A 12,609-nucleotide genomic window follows, 5' to 3' on the forward strand; every position below is an offset into this window, starting at 1 on the left:
AGACTGATCCAGTAGGTAGGGCTGACAACTTTAGTGCAACAGCGCTCTCTGGTGGCCGTGGCAGACATACTTCAGTCTATGGAGCACTTCAAATCACCATCTTGTTTTAATCTTTGTAGGATTGTTGTTTTTCACCCAGGGAAAAGCCAAAGCCCCAGACTTGGGAATATAAAGATGTGTGTGTGTGTGTTGTAGTAATATATATCTATTAGAAAAACAGTATTCTGACAAGTCTAGTTTTGAAAATATAATAAGGCTGAGAAGGTCCCACAGCATTAACACATGTGTATTAAATGTAAATAACTGTGCGTTGTGCTTATTCCAGATAAACAACTCCTGCTGCCAAAGTCTCAATGCCCAGCTTCCTAATGAAAGTAATATTCAACTACAACAGACAAATACGTGACCATCACAACCAGTCAGTGTTTGAGGACCTCAGGACATTGAAAAACAAGTCACGCCCTTACAAGAGCACAGGATGTTTTGAAAGTATGGCATGGAGGATTAAGCCAAAATCCCATCGTACAGTAGTGGCATTCAAGAGTTTCGGATAAAAGTGACTACTCCTCAAATTGTGCACAGATTATGTACAATAACAAGAACAAATCGCTGGACTGTAATTGTGTGACAACTTTAGGTTCTGGTAGCTACTCGGCAACTTGTTAAGTGTTAGCGCAGCCAACACTATCCTGTTCTAGATAAAGGAATATGCATACGACTCTGATCTGAGAACAATGGAGTCATACGTTGTGATGTGTAAACAATAGGAAATGTATAAGTTCTTATGACAGTGAGCTGCACATCGTGATACGTACGGTCTTGTGAAACAGAACCTTGCCATGATAACACACAGTCACAAAGTGACATTTCACTTTGACAACGGACATGCATTCACCCACGTATCATACAGTTACAACTTCGGACAAAAACACAGGCCTGTTTGAGAGAGGAGGGAGTTAACGCCCTACAGTAAATAGAACTAACCCTCACAGCCAATCAAATCTGATAGTGCATTAAATTTTCGATGAATGAACACAGTTCTAACCAATTGTGAACCCTTTAAGGGCGGTGTCGGAAATAATATTACACCAATGAGGTATCATCGTGGGCAGGCCTATATTTTTGCACGAGGAAACTCTTCCGATTGATATGTGCAGACAAGTTTTTCAGCCAATGGACACTGTCAAGGGGCCGCTCTTTGCTGGGATCTTAACCAATTACAAACACACAAAGGAGGACTTCGCGCCTTTGTCTAAAAAGTAATTGAAAGGCATCTCTCTTGGCCAATTAGAAACTTCAGGAGGCGCGGCCCTGAGTGTTTTCGTCCATCTAAATCATTCGTGGGTATGGACAAAAATGACATGTCCCGCCCCCTGGCCGGTCTGCAGACTCACAACGATACAGTTGAGTGTTTCATAAAAATGCACTCAGATGCGGCAAGTAAGTACAATAGAGCTTTTTTTGATGTCATCTTGAGAGATTGGCGATGCACTATGTATACTGCAAACTTAGCAGAGGCCAGGTCGTCGTTGTGCATTCTGTCAGTTTGCTTTTCAGTTTGCGATTTACGCCTTTTTGTGGTTATGAACCAGTCGTTAACGGAGCGATCATACAAAATCAGAAGACAGTATGCTAGAGTGCTAGCCATTCTCTTTGTATTTACCTTGCGTAGTGTACACGTCGAAACAGAGTAAGAGAAGTGTACTATTTCTCACCCTGAACTGCTAATTTAAGATTATTTTGTTCTAATAAAACCCTGAAACATTTCGTATGAACTATATTTAACATATCGTGTCATTGTTGCACCTGCAATCTAGCTGTCTGCAGTGGTCATAACTATTCTGGTCCTTACAATTTTACAATGTAATTCAGGGCATGCATGAAGTTAACTGTGGACAGTGATGTTTCTTTCCAAGCTAATTGGGTCAGTTTTCAAGGAAACTGCGGAAAATTACGGGGACTGGAAATTGTGACGCAGTTGGGTAAAACATGTTCCATGTATGCAAACGTTGGGCATAATGGCACTTGTTCTAGGTATGCATCATGAAGGGTCTTCGACATGGTTTGCGTGCAAATTATATCACAGAGAACGATGTTTCTGCAACAATTTTGATTGCATTCATCAGTTGGGGTTGAAGTGTAAAGAGAGGGGTGCTGAATGAAATTAGTATTTTGGAACTCTGGGAACTGTGGTTCATTCCACCTACATAGGCCGTAATGTGTAGAAGTTAGGAGGGCCCATCAGGACTACAATCCCCAGGTCTCCACCCACCCTACAGATACTTTGTAAACTCGTTGCAAGTTGTGCGTGTGTACTGTTATGTTAGGTATGTAGCCAGTTCTGTCGGGCACGGCCTGTCAGCGGATCACAATCGAGTGCCTTCCTCGGCTATATGAGCTTCTGTTGCAGTCCTCAGCTGGGCATAAACTGTACTGCGATGACATAGCTTGAAAATAAAAATAAAACGCTGACATAACATTTTAAAAGCGAGGATATAGGCTATAATGTTGACGCATGTCATAGAATGAATGATAATATAATATTGATGGTTAAGGTTTTGCTGTTTTGCCTAATGTTACAAATCTTTTCCACGCACGAGCGACCACATCACGTTCCGCTGCTTCGTGTGACCCCACATTTCACAGGCGTTCTATTAGTAGCCTACCTTCAGAGTGGTCGCAACAGGCCTCAGATGAAAGTCTATCTTCTGTTTTACAGTTATCTGTTTGTTTGTTTTTTGTAAATGTCTACTCTGCTACGCACTGTGTGGTCCGGATTGTATATTTAATTTGTTAGTGCAAAATTATTATGCAACTATCCTGACCTGATATAGTCTATCGCGAGACTAGTTTTTAGCATTAAATGAATCTTGCATGTTATAAGTGTGTCATACACGTATTTACTAGAACGTATACATTTAAATAAAAAAGTGATCGGTTATGATATTAATTGCAGCACTCAGATAGCTTACAGCGAGTACATTATTGTTTAATCTGCCCACCAGTTATTCTTGGCTGTTTTCTAATGATGCCATACACGCTCTTCTATACAGTGTCATTCGCAACACATTAGAGATAGTATCCTGTTATTTTGAAGCTTTGAACTGGAGGGTATCGTCGGCTACTGCACGGTAAAGACAGGCATATTGTTCATTCTCTTGTCCATGACGTCATATCGTAACCTATGTATGTATTGCGATTGTCCACATTTACAGAAATACACAGTGACAGAGGAGGACCTGTTCCAAAGTAGCGGGGGACACACTCTCCTCATGCTGTGAAAAGAAACAAGCTGTGACAAAGGTTACAACCTAGGAATTCAAAATAAAAATATTTAAAATAGACTTCTCTCTGCTCTCACCCTCCTTATACCCCCCTCCTCTCACAACTGCAGACTTTCCACTGACCTCTCACTTGTCGACACTGGCTAACATCCATAAGATTTACCACACTCTGCACAGGCTGGTAAGTTGCTGTCCCCCCCCCCCCCCCACAACGGACATGCTCAACACAAATATCTTTCAGTTGCATTTTATAGAATGGACGAGTGATGAATATAATGAATGGACTGATGGCATCTGACTGTAGAAGGCTTCAGACCCTAATGGATTCAGGCCAGATCTGGGCCAGATGATCAGAGCTGTATGTACTGTTACGCATGCTGATTTTAACGTCATACAGCATAAATGTGATGTATTATTATTATTTATTATTATTATTATTATTATTATTATTATTATAGGCATAGGGCTGAAAGTGATGCAAAAGTCATTCCTTTCAAAAAGGCAAATGGAAAGTTATTGGACGTGGAAGGTTAGGTGAGGACTACAAATGCTCAGAAACGGCCCCTCCAGATGATCAAATGGGATAGTCTCATTGTGAGGCTGTATGGATGTTTCTGTATGCGTTAGAGTAAGAGCAGCTGGACTGTGCTGTGAAACCCCCTCCGCTCGACCAGGCTTCGGCTGCCCTCCCACTGGCTCTGGTCAGGGACTGACCAGGGCTGAGTTGACAGCATTCAGGCAGTGAGAGAAATTGTGTGTGTGTGTGTTGTGTGTGTGGTCAGCTTGTCCACACTGCGCCCTTTCGTCCTGTTGTCTCAGTGATATGAGGAGAAAGAGGAGAGATTTCACACAAAGACAAAAGAGATTGATAATGAGCTCAAGCTCAGGTTCATCTGCAGTACTTCCAGAGTAAAATGTTATGGACATCAGCTGTCACCGTTGGTTTTATTTTGTCCGTGGACACGTGTTAGCATTCATCCGTGGTTGATATGAACACGTTTGATGTGATAGTTTCTCTCAGAAAAGTGGAATTTAATCTAAACCTTTTATTAGCGATAGCGATTTTTAGGGAATTGTTAAATATTATATATATTGTATTATAGAGCTTTGTGCTTTCAAGGTGCCTGCATGGAATATTTTTTATTCCAGTTCTCTGCTGTAGGATGTGACTGCCTGGAGAAAATAAGAGATTCAGCGTTTTATCTGATACTTATGAACAAGACAAACATTGAAAGCACCACCCTTTTTCGTTCTCTCCCTCTCTCTCTCTCTCTGTGTTTTCACAAACACACAAGCTCACACACGCATCACTCATAAAAACAGCATGTCTTTCATTGGAACAGTATGCTAATTTGTCTGACAGACCAAACAGCAGAGCATAGTGTCCGTGCGTGCGTGCGTGTGAATGTGCGTGCGTGTGAATGTGTGTGTGCGTGCGTGCGTGCGTGTGTGCATATTTGTGCATGGTTTCATAGCTTGCTGTACCTTTGTCTCCTCAGAACCTGACGGAGGACGTTGGGCCAGACTCAGATACCACAGGTATGAACCCAGACTCAGATACCACAGGTATGAAACCCAGAGCAGAGCGGGGTGGGGCAGCTGGCAGGAGGGGTCAGGCAACTGCCCTGGAGTCATTAGGTCTGGCGCAGCTAGTGTAAATCAGAACCAAGGGGTTTTGGTCTAGAACTAGCACGCTAACTACCTTATAAACACAAGTCTCTTCTGATACAGTTAACAATGGTGGGCGGTCAAAGACCTATACTGCATAGCCTGGGTGGCATAACCATTTACCACCAATATGAATTTGAAGATCGTATAAAAAATAGTGGCCTATAAAAAAACAGTGTACTTGTATGTCACTTACTCTCTCTGTAACTACATACATACGTTTTTACTGCATTTCCTTCCCATCGGTATCTGTTCCCTGTACTTAAGTTTCTCTCTCTCTCTCTCTCTCTCTCTCTGTCTGTCTGTTCCCTCCTTCCTTCCTGCAGCCTGCTGCTCCAGACCCATGCCCCCTAGGAAAAAGAGGAGACCCACTGCAGGGGATGACCTGTCAGCCAAGAAAAGCAGGCAGGACAGGTACGGCGCTGTGGGTCCTCTCCTACCCCTGGCCTACCTTCTTATTGCCAAGCAGAGTGAGCTCCATAACTGACTCACTCTTTAGTAATCCACTTACATCAATGCTCCCCCACCGCTAATCCTTAATTCACAAAAGCAGGGTTTTAAAATGTGTGAACAAACAGCTCAGCAAAGCACCGGTCGTTTACAGTACCACTTAAGATGTACAGTTGCCAATCGTAACCATGCCTCAGGTGGGTTCCGCACGGAGGTCATCCAGTTCAGATAGGGAACTTATTGAATTTGAAGCTGTTAACTGGAAGAGGCAGGAAGTTCGAGTATTGACATGAACAGTACCTTACTGTGCTGACAGAACTGTCAGTGAGAGTTGACCTTATCCCATGGCTCCCCTCATGGTTCACATCTGTAAACAAAACTGATCTAAGAACCATGGATTCAGTGTCCGAGGCTTAACCTGCTCTCACCTACATGTGTTTCCACTGTTTCATAAGGTAGGTGTGTGTGTGTGTGTGTGTGTGTGTGTGTGTGTGTGTGTGTGTGTGTCCTCTGACTGGCTCTGTTTATGACGTAGTGTTTTCAGAAAACACGAATCCTCACGAATCCAGGAAGAGGAGGCCTTCTCCAGTAAGAGGTGTCTAGAGTGGTTCTATGAGTATGCAGGTGAGGCCAGCATGTCTGATGTGAACAATGTGAATGGAATGTCCTGGAATATGACCACAATTGAGGAGTTTGTAATGAGTCCTAGCTTAGTGTTATTACACGGCAAAGTTTCACGGCATTAGTGTCGAGCGTCTTAATACATAGCCTAGTGTTCTGTGAAGGTTTAAACACTGGAAGTGCATAATTATGTGTGACTTTATGTGTGTGTGTGTGTGTGTGTGTGTGTGTGTGTGTGTGTGTGTGTGTGTGTGTGTGTGTGTGTGTGTGTGTGTGTGTTGTGTGTGTGTGCGTGTACCTTGTAGGATGCGATGATGTAGTAGGGCCTGAAGGGATGGAGAAGTTCTGTGAAGATATTGGAGTGGAACCAGAAAATGTGAGGAGAAATATGTTGACACCACATTTATAGCCATACACCATAGATACACCATAAATACACCATAGATACACCATAGATACACCATAGATACAGAACACAGGCCACAGACACATGACTTAGGTACTCTCTACTCTTGTAGGTAGTGTGATGATTCGTTACCACGGGTACCATTTTGTGCTCTAATCAGCACATGAACGTACAGTATGTCAGCATTTATTTAATTATCCTGTGATGCTTGAACAAATTGAGGAAAACATGTCATCGAAGCTCCCATGGTATCGATTTACTTCCTCGTGCCTGGCATTTTGAGTGTCTTTTATGTACATTATGATTTCTATGGTTAGCACAACATGTGTTTAGACATTTTGCTGATATTTTTCTTTTTAACGTTTGTCATACCCATAAGCGACCATTCATTAGGATTTTGATATAGCAGCGTGAGTTAGATGATGTGCGTTCTGGTCTGTACACAGGTGCATTCTGGTCTGTACACAGGTGTGTTCTGGTCTGTACACAGGTGCGTTCTGGTCTGTACACAGGTGCATTCTGGTCTGTACACAGGTGCATTCTGGTCTGTACACAGGTGCGTTCTGGTCTGTGCACAGGTGCATTCTGGTCTGTACACAGGTGCATTCTGGTCTGTACACAGGTGCGTTCTGGTCTGTGCACAGGTGCATTCTGGTCTGTACACAGGTGCATTCTGGTCTGTACACTGGTGTGTTCTGGTCTGTACACAGGTGGTGATGCTGGTTTTAGCGTGGAAGCTGGACGCTCAGAGTATGGGCTATTTCACCTTACAGGAATGGCTGAAGGGCATGGGCTCCTTGCAGTGAGTGCAGAATGTTTTCTTATTGTGTGTGTTTGTTTGTGTGAGAGTGTGTGTTTGTGTGTGTGTGTGTGTGTGTGTGTGTGTGTGTGTGTGTGTGTGTGTGTGTGTGTGTGTGTGTGTGTGTGTGTGTGTGTGACAGCACAAGCAAATGTATATGTTAAAGAACATGAATGCTCTGTAAAAACATTTTGATTCACAGTTTGGCTCATTTTAATATGTATATGTATAGAATATGCATGTATATGCATATGCCATCTGTGACACTAGACTGTTTTGTCATACTCATACTTTTCTTTTTAGGTCTCCCTGAGTGAAACCTTTATCTTCGTATTTAAGTTTATAGTGCAAGTCTTTCATCGCATCTCACACATGGCCATCACCCATGAACTAACAATGACTCACAACAACAATGACTTATCCCCCCTTTGTGTGAGAAATACCCAATAAAACAGAACAATGTGAAATCAAGGGAAATTATTCAGTAAGGGCGCTAGTCTCAATCAGGAGAGCCTGTACAGGAATCCTGCTGAGCATCAGAAATCCTAGGGTCATCTTGGGGTCAACATAGGGTAGCTCTGTGGGGATGAGATCAGTGTTAGCAGCATAGGATACTGGCTTTGCTCATGAGGGGCAAAACTGCCCCGGTGCCGTGCTCATGAGGGGCAAACCTGCCCTGGTGCAGAAACTGTCCACAGAATGTCAGCCTGTAAGGACTCTGTTATGTATCAGTACTTATGCAAGGTTCTTTAGGCTTACCACTTGCTGAAACTGTTACGTCCCATGTTACCTGTCTCTTACCATCTGTCTTCCTCTCCCCCTCTCTCTCTGCCTCCCTCCCTCCCTCCCCCTGTCTCTCTGCGGTTGCCCTTTCCTTAATCACCATCCCTGTCTAAGGTGTGACTCGACAGACAGACTGCGCAGGTCCCTTGACTACCTGAGGTCTGTCCTTAATGACCCCACCAACTTTAAGCTCATCTACCGATACGCCTTTGACTTTGCCCGGGTAAGTGAGTGAGTCAGTCTGCCTCTGTGTTTTACCACAATGCATAGTAACCAGGTGTCGTCCTTGGATCATGCAATGTTATCAACTGCAGTAAGCCTTTGTATGCACATAAAGAAGGCAGGCATTGAAATCCAACTTGGTGTCATTATTTGACCAATTTTCAAAGGTTCAGTGTCTGAGCCTAAAGGATTTGACGGTTGGATAATCGACTCAGATGCACACTTGATTTGAGTGAGGTTCTAAATGTCTGGAAATGAATAGTATGTGGTGGCCTGAGATCAATATGGATGAATAGTATGTGGTGGCCTGAGATCAATATGGATGCGCTCACCCTGTGCTACACAGCGGTCCAGTCACAGCGCGGTGACACTAATTACGCTAGCGTTCACCCAATGCACTTACTGCAAGCGTTCACCCAATGCACTTACTGCATTCCTGTTCAACAAAGCCATGGATCATCATAGCCTGCAGTGCCGCGTGTTTCCCTGTCAGGAACCCAAAAATGATAGTCTTAATTCTGACATCCATCCTGACCCCTACTGTGGTGGCAAAACTCTAGTTTTTCCAATAACCCTACTGTTGTTATCGCCCGTGTGCGTGCAGAGTGTTTGTGCAGGTCTGTGTAACTCGCAGCCAGTTCCCTTCAATTCCCTCCCGTTGTGTTTCTGAACTTTATTTATTGCTACGTAAATTTACATGAAACATAAATGTGCCAAACACAAATATACCAAAAATTATGAAAATAAAAATAGACTTAAATGCGGCTCCTACACCTACTCTTTGCTGATTATTGAACGTCACCTGAGCTGTAAGCAATAATAATCAGGGTCGGTGAGGTCTGTGTCGGACTGTGGTGAACACGTTAGCCTGCAGTGCCCCAGTGACACCTGGGTACTGAGTTGCCTTGCCAACCGTGGTTGACTCCAGATTTCTGTAGCTGAATTGGAAGATGGGGAAAGAGGTATCTGTTCTGTGCTGCGAGTTGCTTAATGAATACAAGTAAATGTGGTTTTGATCTCTTGAGATGCTGTTTGCTTTTTGCAGGAGAAGGACCAGAGGAGTTTAGACTTAAATACAGCCAAATGCATGCTGGGGCTTCTCCTAGGGAAGACATGGCCATTGTTTCCTGTGTTTAACCAGTTCTTAGAGGTATGATGATTTGCTTTTTAAAACTTGACAGTTGTCTATAAAGATAAACAATGCCACTGTGTGTTAGTCTATTAGAGGTTGAATACCAAGCTGTCATTTTGTATCGGAGTATTAAGAAAAACACGTCTGTTTTTTTTTGGCATACAGCAATCCAAGTACAAAGTTATAAATAAAGACCAGTGGTGCAATGTCCTTGAGTTCAGCCGGACAATCAATCTGGATCTTAGCAATTATGATGAAGACGGAGCTTGTAAGTAAATGTTCCACACACACACACACACACACACACACACACACACACACATATACACGTACCTATGTTGTTTTTTTGCACATAAACTCTTTTCATAGACTAAAGGACAGGGCAATGTGTTTTTTTCTCCTCTTTTCTTCCTCCCTCCCCTCCCCTCTGATGAGTGTGACCCCTTGTGTTGCTCTCAGGGCCCGTGCTGTTGGATGAGTTTGTAGAGTGGTACAAAGACAGGGAGATGGCGTAGTGCCAGCCCTCCCTCCACCACCAACCAACAAACGGAACGGCAAAAGACACCGATGACAACGATGACAACAGCGGCTTGGAATATCAAAACATCAAACAAACAAACTCACTAACAAACGGAACTCAAGGGAGCAGGTGTGGGTGGATGGTAGGTGCCCCCCCCCCCCCCGCCCCCCCAGTGGGGGGGCGGGGGGGGTCAAGGACTGGAACCCTCGCTGCATGCTGCCCCCTCCTATCAGGGTCAGAGCTCACTGATGGTGACCATGGGGGGGGGGGGTCACCTCACCCACCGCTCCCCAAGTACTGTTCCCCACCCGCAGCTCACTGTGGGTAAGCACACGGCCTGCCCCCTGGTGGTGCCCCCTCACTGTGACATGTCGTATTGCTGTGAGTGTACCATGGATGTGAACAAAATGGCCTCGGCCTAAAGCAGGGCTGCACCGCTCCAGTTCTGGGGGGCCTGTGTGTGTGTGTGTGTGTGTGTGTGTGTGTGTGTGTGTGTGTGTGTGTGTGTGTGTGTGTGTGTGTGTGTGTGTGTGTGTGTGTGTGTGTGTGTGTGTGTGTGTGTGTGTGTGTGTGTGTGTGTGTGTGTGCGCGTGTGTGTCTGTGTGTTTGTTCATCTGTGTATGCATGCATACATGAGAGACAGACAGAGAAATGAAGAGTTGAGTGCATATGTGATGGCAGCGTCACAACAGCTGTTAATTACTTTTAGTAATCAATGAAGCTGTGAGATCCAGTGTGTTGTTGAAGCCACACGGGCCCCTCCGGGCTGGTGCTGTTTTTGCCCTGTTCCAGAGGGAGTTTCTCTTGCCCTGTTCCAGAGGGAGTTTCTCTTCTACTTCCCCTCCTACCCATGGAGAAATGCAAATATACTCCCTCTGAGCTTTTAGTCTTAAAAAACAAGGTCACTTTGACCAGGCACATGGTCTGAAAATAGAAATATTTGGTATCTTCGTGCTTTGGATGTGCTTGGCTTTTTATCTTGTTAATCATTGTTTCAAATGAACCTCCCTGAACACAGCACACGAAATGGGGACAAAAGGTAGAGAGTCGTTGTGCTTCTAACACTGTTAAAATGTTTAGTTCATCAGTACTTTACTCCTTAGTACCTAAGCCAGATCCCTTGAAAATCTAAATAGCAAGTATGGTCTGAGAAGTTGCTTTTTAGGAAAAATATTGCAAGTGGACCACTATACTTCATCATATTTATGGTACTTCACATGTAACTCTCGACTCCTGGAGTTTTAAATCACTTGGGTAAAAGAGCTGAGAAAAAAAAAAGAGAAAAACCTTTTGGGCTAATTGGGACAAGTGCATTACTTCAGCCGTGCCCAAACCACAGCACAGCGAATGGGCTCCAGACCTCACAGTGCCATCCAGCAATCAGCAGAAACGATGCACTAACTCTTTTTGCAGCCTACAACCAGGGCTGCGTTGGTTAATAGACAGTGGCGGTGGCTCTATCGTTTCCATTGTTAGATGATGAACTAGCAAACGCAAGAGTGTGCTAAAAGCTTTTCATGTTTGTGTGTGTGTGTGTGTGTGTGTGTAGAGGTACAAAGGGTTTCAATAGTGTGCCGTCACATGAGGAGGAAAGTTCAAAGAAAGACTAGACCTCTAAAAGCAAGTCATTGCCTTGATTATGCTGTACCACCTGGAAAAAAACTTGTGTCAACTTGGGGTGTTACCCAATTACTGTCTGCCATATACCATTTCTGAGAGGAACACACTGGTGTGAAACTACATTTGATTTGCTGCTCAGTCGAAGGAGATGGCTGTAACCAGGAAACGTGAAACATACATGTAAACATAAACATACATGTTAACATAAACATACATGTAACATACATGTAAACAGACAACCAAAACTTAAAAAACACATTTAAAGTAAATTAAAGACAGATCTCAGATTCCCTGAAGTGCGCATCAAGGGCAAAACGCATACACTCCACGGTACACCCATTGCACAGTCCTACACCGCAAGAGTTGTTCATATAAAGGTTGCTCCACTAGGTGGCGATCTCCTCTAAGTAAGTGGTGACGAGCAGCAATATGATCGTAACAAGAGGCTGACACTTCCAACCCATCCTAGACTGGAGTTTGCATGGTCATACATCTCAATACAATGACCCATCAGGTATCCACAGTAGTTAAGCGTCTGGAGACCTTCCCCACACCTCCCCCAGAGCCCCAGTGTTGATGATTGCTTAGCAAATGCCTAATGTTGTAATATTTGTACATGTTCAGTTTTTGTCTTTGGCTGTGGCGTGTAGCAGACTTGTCATCCAAGTGAAATTGTGCATGCTTGCTACAGCAAAGCTGTCTATGAGTGAATGACTTCTATTGTTTAAGTTTTTTTTTTTGTGTACATATATTTGTACAAGTGGACTTTTGTGCTTTTAATTTTATTTTCTGCGATCATGCTGTCTTAACACTTAATAATGAAGGTCATGAAAGGGTGGCGGCATTCAGAGCTGAGACACCTGTAACCTCATCTGCCCAAGAAAAGTTGTACCCTGCATTACCCTCTCTGCCAACGAGAGCTGGATTACCAGTCCCATCAAGCTTTTCACCGTGGGCAATTCTGGATTATATGCACCACATTCTGCCTCAGTGATGCAGACACTAAGGTGTCAAGGGATGTAGACGAAACAACACTTTCACACGTCGCCGTCAAGATGGCGTCTTCCCTTCTGCCATGCACCGTGGACTCACTCCATCATTCAC

The 12,609-nt window shown here is 44.0% G+C and overlaps 1 protein-coding gene across 2 annotated transcripts; it reads left to right on the plus strand.

Moving 5' to 3' along the window:
- Positions 1–1,331: 1,331 nt before the first annotated feature.
- On the plus strand, positions 1,332–10,030 carry dcun1d4 (DCN1, defective in cullin neddylation 1, domain containing 4 (S. cerevisiae)). 2 transcript variants are annotated; one of them, XM_031574375.2, is made up of 13 exons: positions 1,358–1,440; positions 3,216–3,303; positions 3,395–3,465; positions 3,526–3,642; positions 4,784–4,823; positions 5,279–5,366; positions 5,938–6,026; positions 6,329–6,399; positions 7,140–7,231; positions 8,126–8,234; positions 9,279–9,383; positions 9,531–9,633; positions 9,825–10,030. In XM_031574375.2, exons 4-13 carry the CDS (start codon positions 3,631–3,633, stop codon positions 9,878–9,880), a joined length of 765 nt encoding a protein of 254 aa, XP_031430235.1. In that variant the 5' UTR covers positions 1,358–1,440; positions 3,216–3,303; positions 3,395–3,465; positions 3,526–3,630; the 3' UTR covers positions 9,881–10,030. The 2 variants fall into 2 exon arrangements, with proteins under 2 accessions (XP_012677126.1, XP_031430235.1); XM_012821672.3 differs by lacking the exons at positions 3,216–3,303; positions 3,526–3,642 and having other exon boundaries at positions 1,332–1,440.
- Positions 10,031–12,609: the final 2,579 nt, after the last annotated feature.

The sequence above is a fragment of the Clupea harengus genome, chromosome 10 (assembly GCF_900700415.2).
Source record: "Clupea harengus chromosome 10, Ch_v2.0.2, whole genome shotgun sequence".
NCBI lineage: Eukaryota > Metazoa > Chordata > Actinopteri > Clupeiformes > Clupeidae > Clupea > Clupea harengus.

Coding starts and splice junctions, on each gene's coding strand:
- dcun1d4 (XM_012821672.3), top strand. CDS start 1,347: ATGGACAAAAATGACATGTCCCGCCCCCTGGCCGGTCTGCAGACTCAC. Junction 6,400..7,139: donor TTGGAGTGGAACCAGAAAAT/GTGAGGAGAAAT, acceptor GTCTGTACACAG/GTGGTGATGCTGGTTTTAGC. Junction 9,384..9,530: donor TGTTTAACCAGTTCTTAGAG/GTATGATGATTT, acceptor TTTGGCATACAG/CAATCCAAGTACAAAGTTAT.